Genomic DNA, 13788 nt, shown 5'->3' with positions numbered 1-13788 from the left:
TATTTTATTTTATTTTTATTTTTTATTTTTATTTTATTTATTTATTTTATTTATTTATTTTGTGTCTTCGTTGCTGCACGTAGGCTCTTGTCTAGTTGCAGTGCGCAGACTGCTCACTGTAGAGGCTTCTCTTGTTGCAGAGCACAGGCTCTAGGGCTCATGGGCTTTAGTAGGTGCAATAGTTGCAGTTCCCAGGCTCTACAGCACAAGCTCAATAGTTGTGGTGCACAGCCTCGGTTGCTCCGCGGCACGTAGGATCTTCCCAGACGAGGGGTCGAAGCTGTGTCTCCTGCATTGGCAGGCGGATTCTTTACCACTGTGCCACCCGGGAAGCCCCTAGTCACATACAGATTTTTGTGTGGACATATATTTTCATTTCCTCTGGGTAAATACCATGGGATTTCTGGGTCAATGGTAAGTGTGTGCTTAATTATATAAGAAACTCTAAAACTGTTTTTCAAAGTATATTATACTATTTTACACTCCTACCAGCAATGCTCAGACATTTGGAGAAACTGGAGTAACATAAGTCTAGCCCAGAGCCAGCACAATATACGTGTTGTATTGCTTTCCTCTCCCAACACCCTCAAAATGAGGTATGTGGGTGATATTTTCAGGGAGAGAAGGCAGACTCTAATTTACCTGTAATCTGGGCATTTCCTCCTCTTCCTGAAGAAGGACAGAGTCTTCAGAAGGCAGTGCTGGGTAAAAAGAAAGAAGCTGTGAAAAATGAACTTGGCTCACTGAAATAGACCAGTATCTTAGTTACCAAGAAGGGAGAAGGGGGCATGTTACATTCAGTTGGTGACATTGGTTCTCGTTTACCATTACCTGACACACCTTCCCCTAGAAAGATTTTTCCTCTTTATACTTTCACAGATAGCCTTTCGACCCCGATACTTTGTCCCCAGCCCCCCCAAACACTCACTGAATACCTACTATGTGCTTCAGCAGTGATTTAACTCTCACCTTTTTCCTTAGCCTCTGAGGTCATTCCAGCTTCAATGTGGCCCCACATCCTGCCCGCCCTGTTAGGAAGGGAATCCCCGTAGCCCAGTGGCTCTGCTGGGGGAATCTCTCTTCAGCCTCTCCAAGCTCCACCTGGAACATCCAGAGGGAGTTTCAGGAGGTGTTGTCTCCACGAAAGACGGAACTCCTGCATGTGGGGGGCCTCCTGCGGCCTTCATGCTCAGGTAGCTGTTTTGTTCCTGTAGGCAGGAGAGGAGATGTCCCAGCAGCCCAGACTTCAGGTTAGGGCCTGGACTCTCTATTTAAGTGAGGACGCTGTTAATGAACTGAAGTATAGTTAAGGTGATAAACATTTACTAAGCATCCACTGTGTACAAGGCATGCCCCTACTTCCCAGGGGTACCCGGCTCTGACTTTTTCAAGACTGTAGGTTCACAGGTTGATCCAGTCACATGGCAGCAAATGCTGCCACCTCCGTGAAGATTTCCTGAAAACTTCCCACTGTGGGATGCATGCGTGCATGCTCAGTCATTCAGTCATGTCCAACTCTTTGTGACACTATGGACTGTAGCCCACCAGACTCTTCTGTCCATGGAATTCTCCAGGCAATAATACTGGAGTGGGTGGCCATTTTCTCCCTCAGGGGATCTTTCTGACCCAAGGATCAAACCAGTGTCTCCTGCATCTCTTGCATTGGCAGGCGGGTTCTTTACCGCTACACCACCTGGGAAGCCCCACTTTGGGATGTTAGTTGCTCAGTTGTGTCTGACTTCTCAAAACCCCATGGACTGTAGTCCGCCAGGCTCCTCTGTCCATGGGATTTCCCAGATAAAAGTACTGGAGTGGGTTGCCCTTTCCTTCTCAGAGGATCTTCCTGACCCAGGGTTTCCTGCATTGCAGGCAGATTCTTTACCATGTGAGCCACCCGAGAAGCCCTTTGGGATACAGATCTATAATTCTCAAAAGGCAAACTTGTGAAATTCTGGAATTTCTCTTTTTCTTTTTTTTTGCTATCAGATCAATAAATGTTTCAAAATCCGAAAAGCTTCTCGTTAGAGAGGCTGTGGGAAAATGATCAGTCTTTTATGCTTTTAGAATGTAAGTAGGTACAGTCTTCTGGAGGACAGCAATTTGATAGTGTCCATCAAATGGAAGGGGCAGGTAGGGTCAGGAAGCATGGTTATGAAAGTGAACAAGGAAACTTTAGGAGGTGATAAGATATATTGGTCATCTTGACTGAGATGATGGGTTTCATGAGTATATTGAAATGTCAAAATATATAAAATTGAACACTTTAAATACATGTAGTTTATCATGTGTCTGCACTCAGAAGGGCTTTGCAGAGACACAGCCAGGCCAGTGACTTACATGTCATGTGTGATACCCAACTCCCAACTGGGATACCTCCACCTTTTACACCTGGAACTGTAATTTCCACTGAGACAAGAAAGGACTTACAACTCCCCTTCGGTCCTCACTGGTCAAGAGTGTGGAGAATTCTCTTCTGCAGATAACTGGGGAGGTGATTGAGGGCTTCCCCAATGACTCAGTGGGTAAAGAATCTGCCTGCAATGCAGGAGATACAGGAGATGCAGGTTTGATCCTTGGGTTGAGATGATCTGCTGGAGGAGAGCATGACCAGAGCATTTCCAGTAGTTTTGCCTGAAGAATCCTCTGGACTGAGGAGCCTGGTGGGCTACAGTCCATAGGTCCACAAAGAGTCGGACACGACTGATTGACTAAGCACGCATACACATGGCAGTGACCATAGGTGTGACCTTCCTGGCTTCGCTACCCCAGAGGCAAGTACCCAGGGGAAGGTCATTCAACTCCAAAGCATCAGGGAGCTTAGCGAAGCTGCTGACCACTTTGAGCTCAGGAGTTTCTCAGATGCAAAGTGGCAGCAAGCCTTTGGCAATCCATAGAGGGCCTGGCTGGAGAAGAGCCCATCCTGGTGTCCAAGACAATCTGCCCATCCCTCTAATAACACATCCCTAGGCTCACTTATAGAAAAAGCCCACTGAGGGACTTCCCTGGTGGTCCAGTGGCTAAGACTCTGTGCTTTCAACGCAGGGGGCTCAGGTTCGATCCCTGGTCAGGGAACTAGATCCCATATGCCTCAACAAGAGCTCTGATGACGCAACTAAAGATCTCGCATGACACAAGGAAGATCTAAGATCATGTGTGTAGCAACTAAGACCCAACACAGCCAAATTAAAATAATTTTTTTTTAAAGAAGTGTTAAAAAAATAAAAGCCCACTGAGTCAGAGATGAAGGTGGTTTCACAGGAGCACCTACAACAAAAGTGAGGATACGAGATTTTGGCCCCGCCTCCTCAAAGTCCAAGTTATCTCCAAAATAAGAGACACCAGAATATATTGTCACCATAAACACCAAACCTCACGACGTCCCTGTTGGCTTAGATAGTAAGAATCTGCCAGGAATGCAGGAGACCCAGGTTCGATCCCTGGGTCAGGAAGATCCCCTGGAGAATGGAATGGCTATCCAGTCCAGTATTCTTACCTGGAGAATTCCATGGACAGAGGAACCTAGTGGACTACAGTCCATGGGGTGGCACAAGTCGAACACGACGAGCGACTAACACTTTCTTGACCCCTACTACATCTCAAACCAAGGGGCACTTCCTAACTCCTCTCTACAGCTCCACACATCTAGCTGCCCTCATAAACACCTAAGAATTTACAGCCCCATAAGCTGCCCCTCTGGACTAAGAATGCTGCCTGCCATATAAGTAAACAAAGGATGTTGTGGCCAGCTAGTCAGCAGCCACTGCAGCCAGCCCCGACTGTGCACCCTGACCGGTATCAAGCCGGAGACAGGCATATTTACCCTAGATAGTTAAGGTGCGTATCAAAGGAATGACTTCAGGAAGCCCAGACTCCTGCACTTCCTCATACAAAGAAAATCGCTTAGTTCATTAACTTTAGCTGTCCGTTTTTTTCTAATTAACAGTAATCGTTTCTTGTTCTAACTACCTGGGCTTTCTCACAAAACCCCTATAATCCTGGCTCCTCCTTAGCTCTTCAGAGCAGTCCCTGAGAGCCATGTGAGAAAGGCCACCAGATAAAACATAAACTTTTAGGTTGTGCGTATTTTTTCCCAGTCAACACTCCCAAAGCCCTGGACCCTGTTTCACTGTCCCTTCCCCATCAACCTGGGGTTGCAAAGCCCCAGCTGCCTCGCCAACCAAAATGCCCGGCATAGGCTGTCTCCCAAATACAAGGAACCCTGCCCTCCAGTCCCTCAACCCATGGATGCCTGCAGGCCACCAATCTCGGGACCATTGTCGTAGAGATTCACCCCTATTTCAATAAAACCAAGATGCTCCCTGCGTCCCCCATCAGACCCCGCGACTCCCGGACCTTCGGTTTTCGCCTTCCCCTTTCGCACGATCCGGGGACCTTCGGCTATTCTCGCTGCCTTCAGCCAGTAAAACTGGGGGACTCACCTCTCTAGGCCTGGAGATCTTGGGCATGGAGGCCGCCACAGGGCCTTCACCAGCCTTCGTTCCACGCAATGAGCCCGATACACCCGCACCGCCGACCCAGAAGGCCCAGCCGAAGGGGTCTGGGCGCAAGCGGGCGCGGAGGCCTGGCGGCTGGACCACATCTCCCAGAAGCCCCTGCGCAGGCAGGGAAGCTCTCCAAGCCCCGCCCCAAGGCGCGATCCGGTTGTGGCGAGGCCAGAGCAGGTGAGCTCCGGGTCTCACGTGGAAACAGCTAGCTTGCGAGGGCTGGGCGTACAACACAAAACCAGACAAGCGCCTCGTCCTATTGTCTACAACCAGAAATAACAAAACACCTGTAATTTCTCGATTCAGGCATAACTGTGTTTAAGCTTACATGCGTGCAGTGCTGTGTCACTTCAGTCGTGCAGGACTCTTTGCGACCCTATGGACTGTGTAGCTTGCCAGGTTCCTCTGTCCACGGAATTCTCCAGGCGAGAATACTGGAGTGGGTTGCCATGCCCTCCTCCAGGGGATCTTCCCGATCCAGAAATCGAACCCACCTCTCTTGCCTCTCCTGCGTTGGCAGGAGTGTTCTTTACCACTAGGACCAGCCAGGAGGCTCTTAAGCTTATATCCTTTCATATAAATATTTGTCCTCTTTGTTGTCGCTAAGTCCCAACTGACTCTCTGAGACCGCATGAACTGCAGCATGCCAGGCTTCCCTGTCCTTCACTATTTGTCTTCTTAACCTGCTTTTAAAATCATATATATTGAACATTGTGTTCTTCCACAATGTTTTGTAAATTCTACAGGCCATCTATGTAATTAATGTATTTTTGTAAATTCTACAGGCCATCTATGTAATTAATGTATTATCTCATTTTTGTTAGGTTGCTTCAAATTACTAGTATTGCAGCCACCACTGCTTATGTTTGTCATTGACTCAAAAGCAGGGAACTGGCAGGGAACAGGCAAAGCTTTATACTGAAAAAAAAAAAGGGAAGGCTTCAGGTGTATTTTGATCGGAGGTCATTGTCCAAGAGAAGCTAGAGGTGAGCCAACTACAAAAAGTGCAACTTTTGTGGTTGGTTTGGAGGTGGTGATTTGGTTTTCTCCGGTTGGTTCTGAGTTGGGAGCAGAGGCGAAAGATAGGGAAGCTAGCAGTTATTGACCAAGTCCTGAGAGTTCTGCACTGGTTGCTGCCAAGTTTGTAGTTTGGTTTTCTGGTTTCTGCAGATTTTGTGGGTCAGAGTTCTATTATAATATACAATCTGGCATTGTCTGTTTGTATATCTGTTCTTTCAACTTTAGTGGTTTCAAACAACAGCAATCATTTATTATCTTTCATGGTTTTTCTGGGTCAGGAATTCAGAAACAGCCTAGCTGGACAGTTCTGGCTCAGACTTTTCTTGATGGCTAAACCTGGAACAGTGTGAAATTCCAGGAGCAACTGGAAGCTGGCTGGACATCTATTTCGTGTAATCTCAAGGGTTTGTCCGTCTGGTTTTTCTGTGTGGGCTAGTTTGAGCTTCTTAACAGCATGGTGTTAGTGTCAGTCGGTCAGTCGTGCCCGACTCTTTGTGACCCTGTGGACTGCAGTCCACCAGGCTCCTCTGTCCATGAGATTTTCCAGGCAAGGATACTAGAGTGGGTTGCCATTTCCTTCTCCAAGGGATCTTCCCAATCCAGGGATCGAACCCGGGTCTTCTACATTGCAGGCAGATTCTTTACCGACTGAGCTACACAGACATCTTAAACTGTAGCTCAAAATCCTGAGAAAGATTCAGATGGAAGATGAATCACCTCTTATGGCTAGTCTCAGAATCACAGAGCATCATTTCCCCTGTACTTACAGTTTTAAAAGCCCATCCAGATTCAAAGGGAAAGAACATGCACTCCACTTCCTGATGGGAAAATAACAAGGTTCTGGAAGACCATGTGGAAACAAAAATATAGTTATGGCAATTTTTGGAAAATATAATTTGCCATGAACTGCAAACAGATCAAAGCAGAGAAAGCAGTTTTAATTTCACTCTGCTATGAAGACTGGATATTTATATTGTTGTTCAGTCTCTAAGGCCTGACTCTTTGCGACCCCCATGGACTACAGCACGCCAGGCTTCCGTGTCCTTCACTATCTCCCAGAATTTGCTCAGACTCATGTCCATTGTGTTGATGATGCCATCCAACCATCTCATCCTCTGTTGCCTCCTTCTCCTCCTGCCCTCAATCTTTCCCAGCATCAGCGTCTTTTCCAATGAGTTGGCTCTTCTCATCAGGTGGCCAAAGTATTGGCTCTTCAACATCAGCATCAGTCCTTCCAATGAATATTCAGAGTTGATTTCCTTTAGGATTGACTGGTTTAATCTCCTTGCTGTCCAAGGGATTCTCAAGAGTCTTCTCTAGCACCATAATTGGAAAGCATCAATTCTTCGGTGCCCAGCCTTCTTTATGTCCAACTCTCACATCTGTACATGACTACTGGAAAAACCATAGCTTTGACTATTCAGACCTTTGTCGGCAAAGTGATGTCTCACCTTTTTAATATGCTATCTAGGTTTATCAATGGAGCAGGAAATGGCAACCCACACTAGTATTCTTGCCTGGGGAATTCCATGGACAGAGGAGCCTGGCAGGCTACAGTTCATGGGGTCGCAGACTCAGACACGACTGAGCAACTAACACAAAACACAGGTTTATCATAGCTTTTCTTCCAAAGAGCAAGCTTCTTTTAATTTCATGGCTGCAGTCACTGTCCAGTGATTTTGGAGCCCAAGAAAATAAAATCTGCCACTGTTTCCATTTTGTCCCCATCCATTTGCCATGAAGTGATAGGACCAGATGCCATGATTTTAGTTTTTTGAACATTGAGTTTTAAGCCATATTTTTCACTCTCCTCTTACACCTTCATCAAGAAGATATTTATATTAGTGAGCTGAAATTATCTGTATTAAGTAGGAGTGATCAAAAAAATCATGATCTTTAATTAAAGTTTAAGAGGATCAGAGAAGACCTAGCTCCACTGAGCATGTTTAAGGTGATAATGAGAGTGAATTTCCTGGTGGTCCAGTGGTTAGGATGCCACACTCACTGTCAAGAGCTCAGGTTCAGTCCTTCGTAGGGGAACTAATATCCTGCAAGCTGTGTGGTATGGCCAAAACAAACAAACAAAAAATGACAATGTAAGACAAAAATGAAGCTGTCTTCCTTTACCCTCCTTGAGTATTAGGTTCAAAGTGATAATAATTGATCAAGATTATTCTGCACAATTAGAGTATTAGGGCTAACTGAGACTAACTCAGACTGAGAATTTGTCTCAGTGAAAAGAGCAGGACTAACTTAGAGACTTTCTACAGGATCCAATATTACAGACATGGAAAACTCCTAACCCCAAATACTTTAACTACCTACAATAATCTCCTAAAGTTAACTTCTTACTCATGTATTTTAGTTAAGTAAACATTTTCCAGATGTGTTCATTTCTCACAAACATTAATGACAAGTAGGAGGGAAAAGGTTTCATGGTCAAATTACTTTGTGACATGCTAGAATATACAGGATGAGCTCTGGGGTCTGTTGTGGTGAATTTCTGTACTTTTTATTCTACTCCACTGACCTATTTGTCTATCCTTAGACAAATACCACAGTCTTCATTGGTTTATCATAGCTCTATAGCAAGTCTTGAAATCAGAAGTTCTCCAATTTGTTCTTTTTCAATACTGATTTTGGTTGTTCTAGATCTTTGGATTTCTCTATAAATTTTAGAATGCTTTTATCAACTTAAAATTTAAAAAAACATTCTGGTACTTTGGCTAGGAGAGTATTGAATCTATAGGTAAATTTGGGGAAATTTTAGTAAAGACATTGAATTTTCCAATCCATAGCCATGGTATTGCCATCTGTTTAGATCTTTTCTAGGGAATTCTCTGGCGGTCCAGTGGTTAGGACTTTGCACTTTCATTGCCAGGGCCCAGGTTCAATCCCTGGTTGGGGAACTGGGATCTCACAAGTTATGCAGCAGGGCCAAAAAAAAAACCACATATCTTGACTAATTTCCCTTGGCAATGTTTTGCAGTTTTCCATATAAAGATCTTTCATATCTTTTACTAAACTTATTCCTAAGTATGATTTTATCTTGCCCTGGTTTTCTTACTATCATGGGAATGAACACCTTTCATACCATACATTCAAACTGCAGTGAGAGTTGAAATTCTGTGATTGTTTTAACAGCCTCTTTCCCACCTCCCACTACATCCTCGTACTAAATGCATGTCAATGACTGGATTCATTAGCTGTTTTAAAGACTCTTCAAACGAGAAGTAGACAGGGTATAAATGAATGAACACAGTGATATTCCAGCAGGTCAGATAACTCTTGTTTATTTATAAAATATATCCCATTCTGTCAAGTACTGATAAGAAAGGTGCAACTAGAAGACATTGAGGATTGATAATATATTTTCACTTATAATATTTTAGTTATTTAAATTCTAGAAATTCCATGTGAATTGTCTTCTGTTGTATTCCAAGAACCCCTTGCTATCCAAGTCTATTTGGTTTCCAAGTTCAAATACTAAGGAACACTGTATTAACTAAATTGATTTGATTTCCAAATTTCAAAAAGTGAGTAACAAATTTAAATAAAGATTTTTTAGAAATGTTTTGTTCCAAAATTCAGATTGTGACAAGTATTTATTTCCTTTCAATAGATTACTAGATTTAGCTTGCTAATTTTTAACATTGCATATTTTCATAACTGATTCTGGGCATATTATTTTTTTGTGTCCTTCCAGCAAGTTTTATCATTAGGGTTATGACAGATTCATAAAATCAGATAACTTGCCACCTCAGTCTGTGTCCTGGAAGAGTTCCTAACACATTTCATAGTTTCATCTATAAATATATATATATATGTTTTTAGTGTAGCTGACATTTATTTGTTTAATTTTTTACTTCACCTCATGGTTCGCAGGATCTTAGTTCCCTCATCAGGGATCAAAACTGGACTCCCAGCAATGGGAGCATGGAGTCCTAACCACTGGATTGCCATGGAATTCCCCTGACATTTATGTTTTTGGTTTAAAAAATGTTCCTTCTGGAGAGAATCTATTAAAGATTTTATACTTCTCTAGTCAATTCTGATATCAAGTCAATCCAATTTCTTTCTAAAAATCATACACTTTGTCCAGATTTTTGGATATATTCTAAAAAACATCTATAGTACTTTTAAGTTTGAGATAAAAATCATACACTGTATGTATTTACCCTTTTAAAGTATAGAGTGGTTTTTAGTATATACACTGCCAATCCCAGAATATTTTAATCACCCAAAAAGATAATGTCCTTTTATATTTAAATAGGTAGTAAGTATGAAAATATTAGTCACTCAGTTGTGTCCAACTCTTTTGCGAACCCATGGACTGTAGCCTGCCACGCTCCTCTGTCCATGGGATTCTTCAGGCAAGAATACTGGAGTGAGTTGCCATTCCCTTCTCCAGGGGATCTTCCCAACCCAGGGATCGAACCTGGGTCTCCCGCAATGTAGACAGATTCTTTACTGAAAGTCATTTCAGTTTCTCATTCATGGTACTGTTCAGCTGTCATCTGTACTCCCCAACCTGAATCAGTGGTTTGTCTACTTTCAATCAGATATATTTTCTATTTTAAATTGTTTACTTTTGTCATTTATTTCTGCATTTGAGAACTAACAATGACTTTCTCTGTCCATATTTTAGATATATTTTTGCTTGTTTTAGCTCTTTGGGTTCTGTATTCATTTTAATGATCTTTCTAGTACTTTAATGTATGCATGCATACTGAGTATTAAAACTTCCAATACAATTTTGCCTGCCACTCACAGGTTTTTCAATTGTGTTCTCATACTCAATCACATTTAAATAATGCATTCTAAGGATTTAGTTCCTTAAGCCACGTTAATCAAGAGGAGTACTAAATTAATATTCAGATATTTGTTGGCTATTGTTTTGTTACTGTCGTTCATTCTGGTCAAATAATGTGCCCTGTATATTTTCTACTTTTGAGGAATAATTAGGAAAAATATTCTTATCTCTTCCTACTTATTTGACAGTTATGCTTTCACCAACCCATCATTATATCCATAGGATTTCAAATGGGTATTAATCTTTGTGCAGCATAAAAATGAAGTCTGAATGTAGACTACCCACAAAAACTTTTTTTCCCTTTTAAAATCTCAAGCCAAATAATGGGGATAGGAAAAACCTTCCTATGTTCATTACACTCATTTCTCTCTCTCTTTTTAAAAAATAGAAGTGAGAAAGTGAAGTCTCTCAGTCGTGTCCTACTCTTTGCAACCCCATGGACTGTAGCCTACCAGGCTCCTCCCTCCAAAAATATCTGTTTATTTATTTGGCTGCACCAGGTCTTCATTGCAGCCTGTGAAATCTTTAGTTGCAGCGTGGGAACTCTTAGATGCAGCATGTGGGATCTAGTTCCCCAACCAGGGATCAAACCCAGGCCTCCTTCATCGGGAGCACGGAGTCTTATCTACTAGACAATCAGGGAAGTCTCTCATTTGTCTTTTTTCATTATGAATTTTTTGACTTAGATAAAGGTAAGCAACATGGTTAAAATCCTTTCCACAAATAATTGTTGCTTAAGTCACTCAGTTTTGTCCAACTCTTTGTGACCCCATGGACTGTAGCCTGCCAGGCTCCTCTGAGATTCCAAAGAATCCATGGGATTCTCCAGGCAAGAATACTGGAGTAGGTTGCCATTTCCTTCTCCAGGGGATCTTCCTGACCCATGGATTGAACCCGAGTCTCCTGCATTGGCAGGGGGATTCTTTACCCTGAGCCACCAGGAAAGCCCTCCACAAATAATAATGGCAATTATGAAAATGAGCGTATCAATGATAATAATGAACAACTTTTACTAGATATTTGCCACATGATAGGAAAAGTTCTGAATATTTATTAATTCATTGAATCATACAACAAACCAACACATACACCATGATTATATTTACTAATACATAAAAAAGAAAATGTCACTAACATATATAAGTAAAAAGTTAAAAAAAATCTGGAAAGATAAATAATATTGATAATGGTGGTTAATTACCTTTCTCATATGAGATTGGGGTTAGGCTTGGTGAAAGGAATAAGACAGTTTACAAGGACAAAATATAGATAATTTCACCAACTAAAGCAGATGTTTTAAAAGGAAAAGGCCAAAACATCCAAAGATAAACTTTGGGTCATATTAATCAAGGAAGATTTTATAACCAAAAATAATTAGATGCAACCATAACATGAATAATAAGGTCATTTAAAATGTCATTAAATATATCAATAAAAATAATAAAAATCTCTATATACTGAAATACCAATCATATTTTTGACTATATTATAAAATCAGGTAAAGGTACAACATGTGTACCATGACTACATTTTCTTTAAAAACAAAGTCTGGTAGGATTTACTCTACCAATTGAAAGTCATTATCTATAGATGGCATGATTACAATTAATCCTGGCTTTTTTAGTTTCTAGTTTTCTGATATTCTGTTCTCTAGTAAGAAAATATAAATGTGTGAAATGAAACAAAAGGACTAAAACTTACTTCAAAAACAAGATCATAATTAATTCTACAAAGAATTAAAAAATACAAAGTCACACAGTTTAAACAGTGTGATACTGGTGTAAGCACAAACATATAGATCAGAGAAGAATAGCCTTGAGACTCAAGCAAATATAAACAAGAATATAATATATCACCAACAAGGTAGAACAAAACAGTAGGAAAGGATAAAACTGTTGATGTGACATTAGTACAAGATGGGGTGGGGGAGTAGAGGGGTGGAGACAAACAAATATCAATTTAGAATCCAAATTCCTTAGAGTAAAATATATTTGGATTAAATATATTTTAAGAAATATATTTTTAAAATATATATATATATTTATAAAATAAACAAAAAATAGTGAGAGAGGCTAACTATCAAACCTGAATTTTTTGTTTGTTTAAAAGATCAGGAAGGTGAAAAGAGCTTTAACTTTTATTATTCATCAGTATGAACTCCCTGATGACGAATGAGATCTGAGCCACTACTAAATGCCTTTCCACATTCCTTACAGTTATAGGGCTTTTCACCAGTATGAATTCTGAGATGTCGAGTAAGGTTTGAGCATTTATTAAAGGCCTTTCCACATTCATTACATTCATATGGTTTTTCATCTGTATGAATTCTTTGATGTTGAAAAAGCTGTGAGTTCTGAGTAAAGGCCTTCCCACATTCAAGACATTCAAAAGGTTTCTCACCAGCATGAATTCTCTGATGTTGACGAAGTTGTGAGCTCTGAGTAAAAGCCTTCCCACATTCCTTACAATCATAGGGTTTCTCTCCCGTGTGAATTCTCTGATGATTAGTAAGTGCGGAGCCACTACTAAAGGCCTTGCCACATTCTTTGCACTCATACGGTTTCTCACCTGTATGAATTCTCTGATGCTGTACAAGCTTTGAGCTCTGAGTGAAAGCTTTGCCACATTCCTTGCATTCATAGGGTTTCTCACCTGTATGAATTCTCACATGTTGAAAAAGTTGTGAGCTCTTAGTAAAGGCTTTTCCACATACTTTACATTCGTACGGTTTTTCACCAGTGTGAATTCTCTGATGGTCAATAAGATTTGAGCAATAACTAAAGGCCTTCCCACATTCCTTACATTCATAGGGTTTCTTACCCGTATGAATTCTCTGATGCTGAGAAAGGTATGAGCTACAGCTGAAGGCCTTTCCACATTCTTTACATTCAAAGGGTTTTTCACCTGTATGAATTTTCAGATGTCGAGTAACATGTGAGCCACAGCTAAAGAATTTCCCACACTCTTTACATTCATAAGATTTTTCGCCAATATGAATTCTCTGATGTTGAAGAAATTGTGAATTCTGACTAAAGACCTTTCCACATTTCTTACACTCATACGGTTTCTCTTCATTGTTAATTTGATGTAAAGTAAAGAATGTCTGTTGAACAAATGTGGGCATGTACTCATGAGTGAGTATTTCTTGGCTGAAATGCCCATTTTGATATCCCAGTTGTTTTTCAAAGTGACTTCTATATTCCAAAACATCTCTGAAACTGGAGTATTCAAAGCCATGTTTTCTAAGTCCCATCATTTCCCTCTGGCATGATTCTATTTCGTAAACTTCCTTCTTTAGCGATAATAACTTGGTTTCACACATTGATTCCAGAGCTGAAAGAAAATAAAAGGTAAATATTCTTCTCCCACCTCATCTGTGAAAAGGTAAATTTCTATAAAAGAAATGGAAAAATTAAAGTAAAAACAATATGTGGTAGTAAATGACATAGA

General features: G+C 41.0%; 1 protein-coding gene and 2 non-coding genes across 10 annotated transcripts in view; 2 read left to right on the top strand and 1 right to left on the bottom strand.

Moving 5' to 3' along the window:
- LOC109572363 (zinc finger protein 383) overlaps positions 1-13788 on the bottom strand; it is a 43429-nt gene that overhangs the window by 15579 nt on the left and 14062 nt on the right. For 2 of the 8 annotated variants that reach the window (XM_019979114.2, XM_019979113.2), the window contains exons 1-3: positions 4440-4617; positions 970-1208; positions 643-701 (exon numbers count right to left, since the gene is read on the bottom strand). In XM_019979114.2, the coding sequence (XP_019834673.2) occupies positions 643-701; positions 970-1018 (108 nt within the window). In that variant the 5' untranslated portion in view covers positions 1019-1208; positions 4440-4617. Of the gene's footprint in view, positions 1-642; positions 702-969; positions 1209-4438; positions 13672-13788 lie in introns of those variants that run through there. The other 6 variants (XM_019979110.2, XM_070772102.1, XM_019979115.2 and 3 more) reach the window with 5 other exon arrangements.
- TRNAE-UUC (transfer RNA glutamic acid (anticodon UUC)) lies at positions 3000-3072 on the top strand. The gene has a single exon. It is a non-coding gene; the product is annotated as a tRNA-Glu (tRNA).
- Positions 8363-8434, top strand: TRNAE-UUC (transfer RNA glutamic acid (anticodon UUC)). The gene has a single exon. It is a non-coding gene; the product is annotated as a tRNA-Glu (tRNA).

This window comes from Bos indicus, chromosome 18 (assembly GCF_029378745.1).
Source record: "Bos indicus isolate NIAB-ARS_2022 breed Sahiwal x Tharparkar chromosome 18, NIAB-ARS_B.indTharparkar_mat_pri_1.0, whole genome shotgun sequence".
NCBI classification, from domain to species: Eukaryota; Metazoa; Chordata; class Mammalia; order Artiodactyla; family Bovidae; genus Bos; species Bos indicus.
This window is presented reverse-complemented; position numbering and strand designations above follow the sequence as displayed.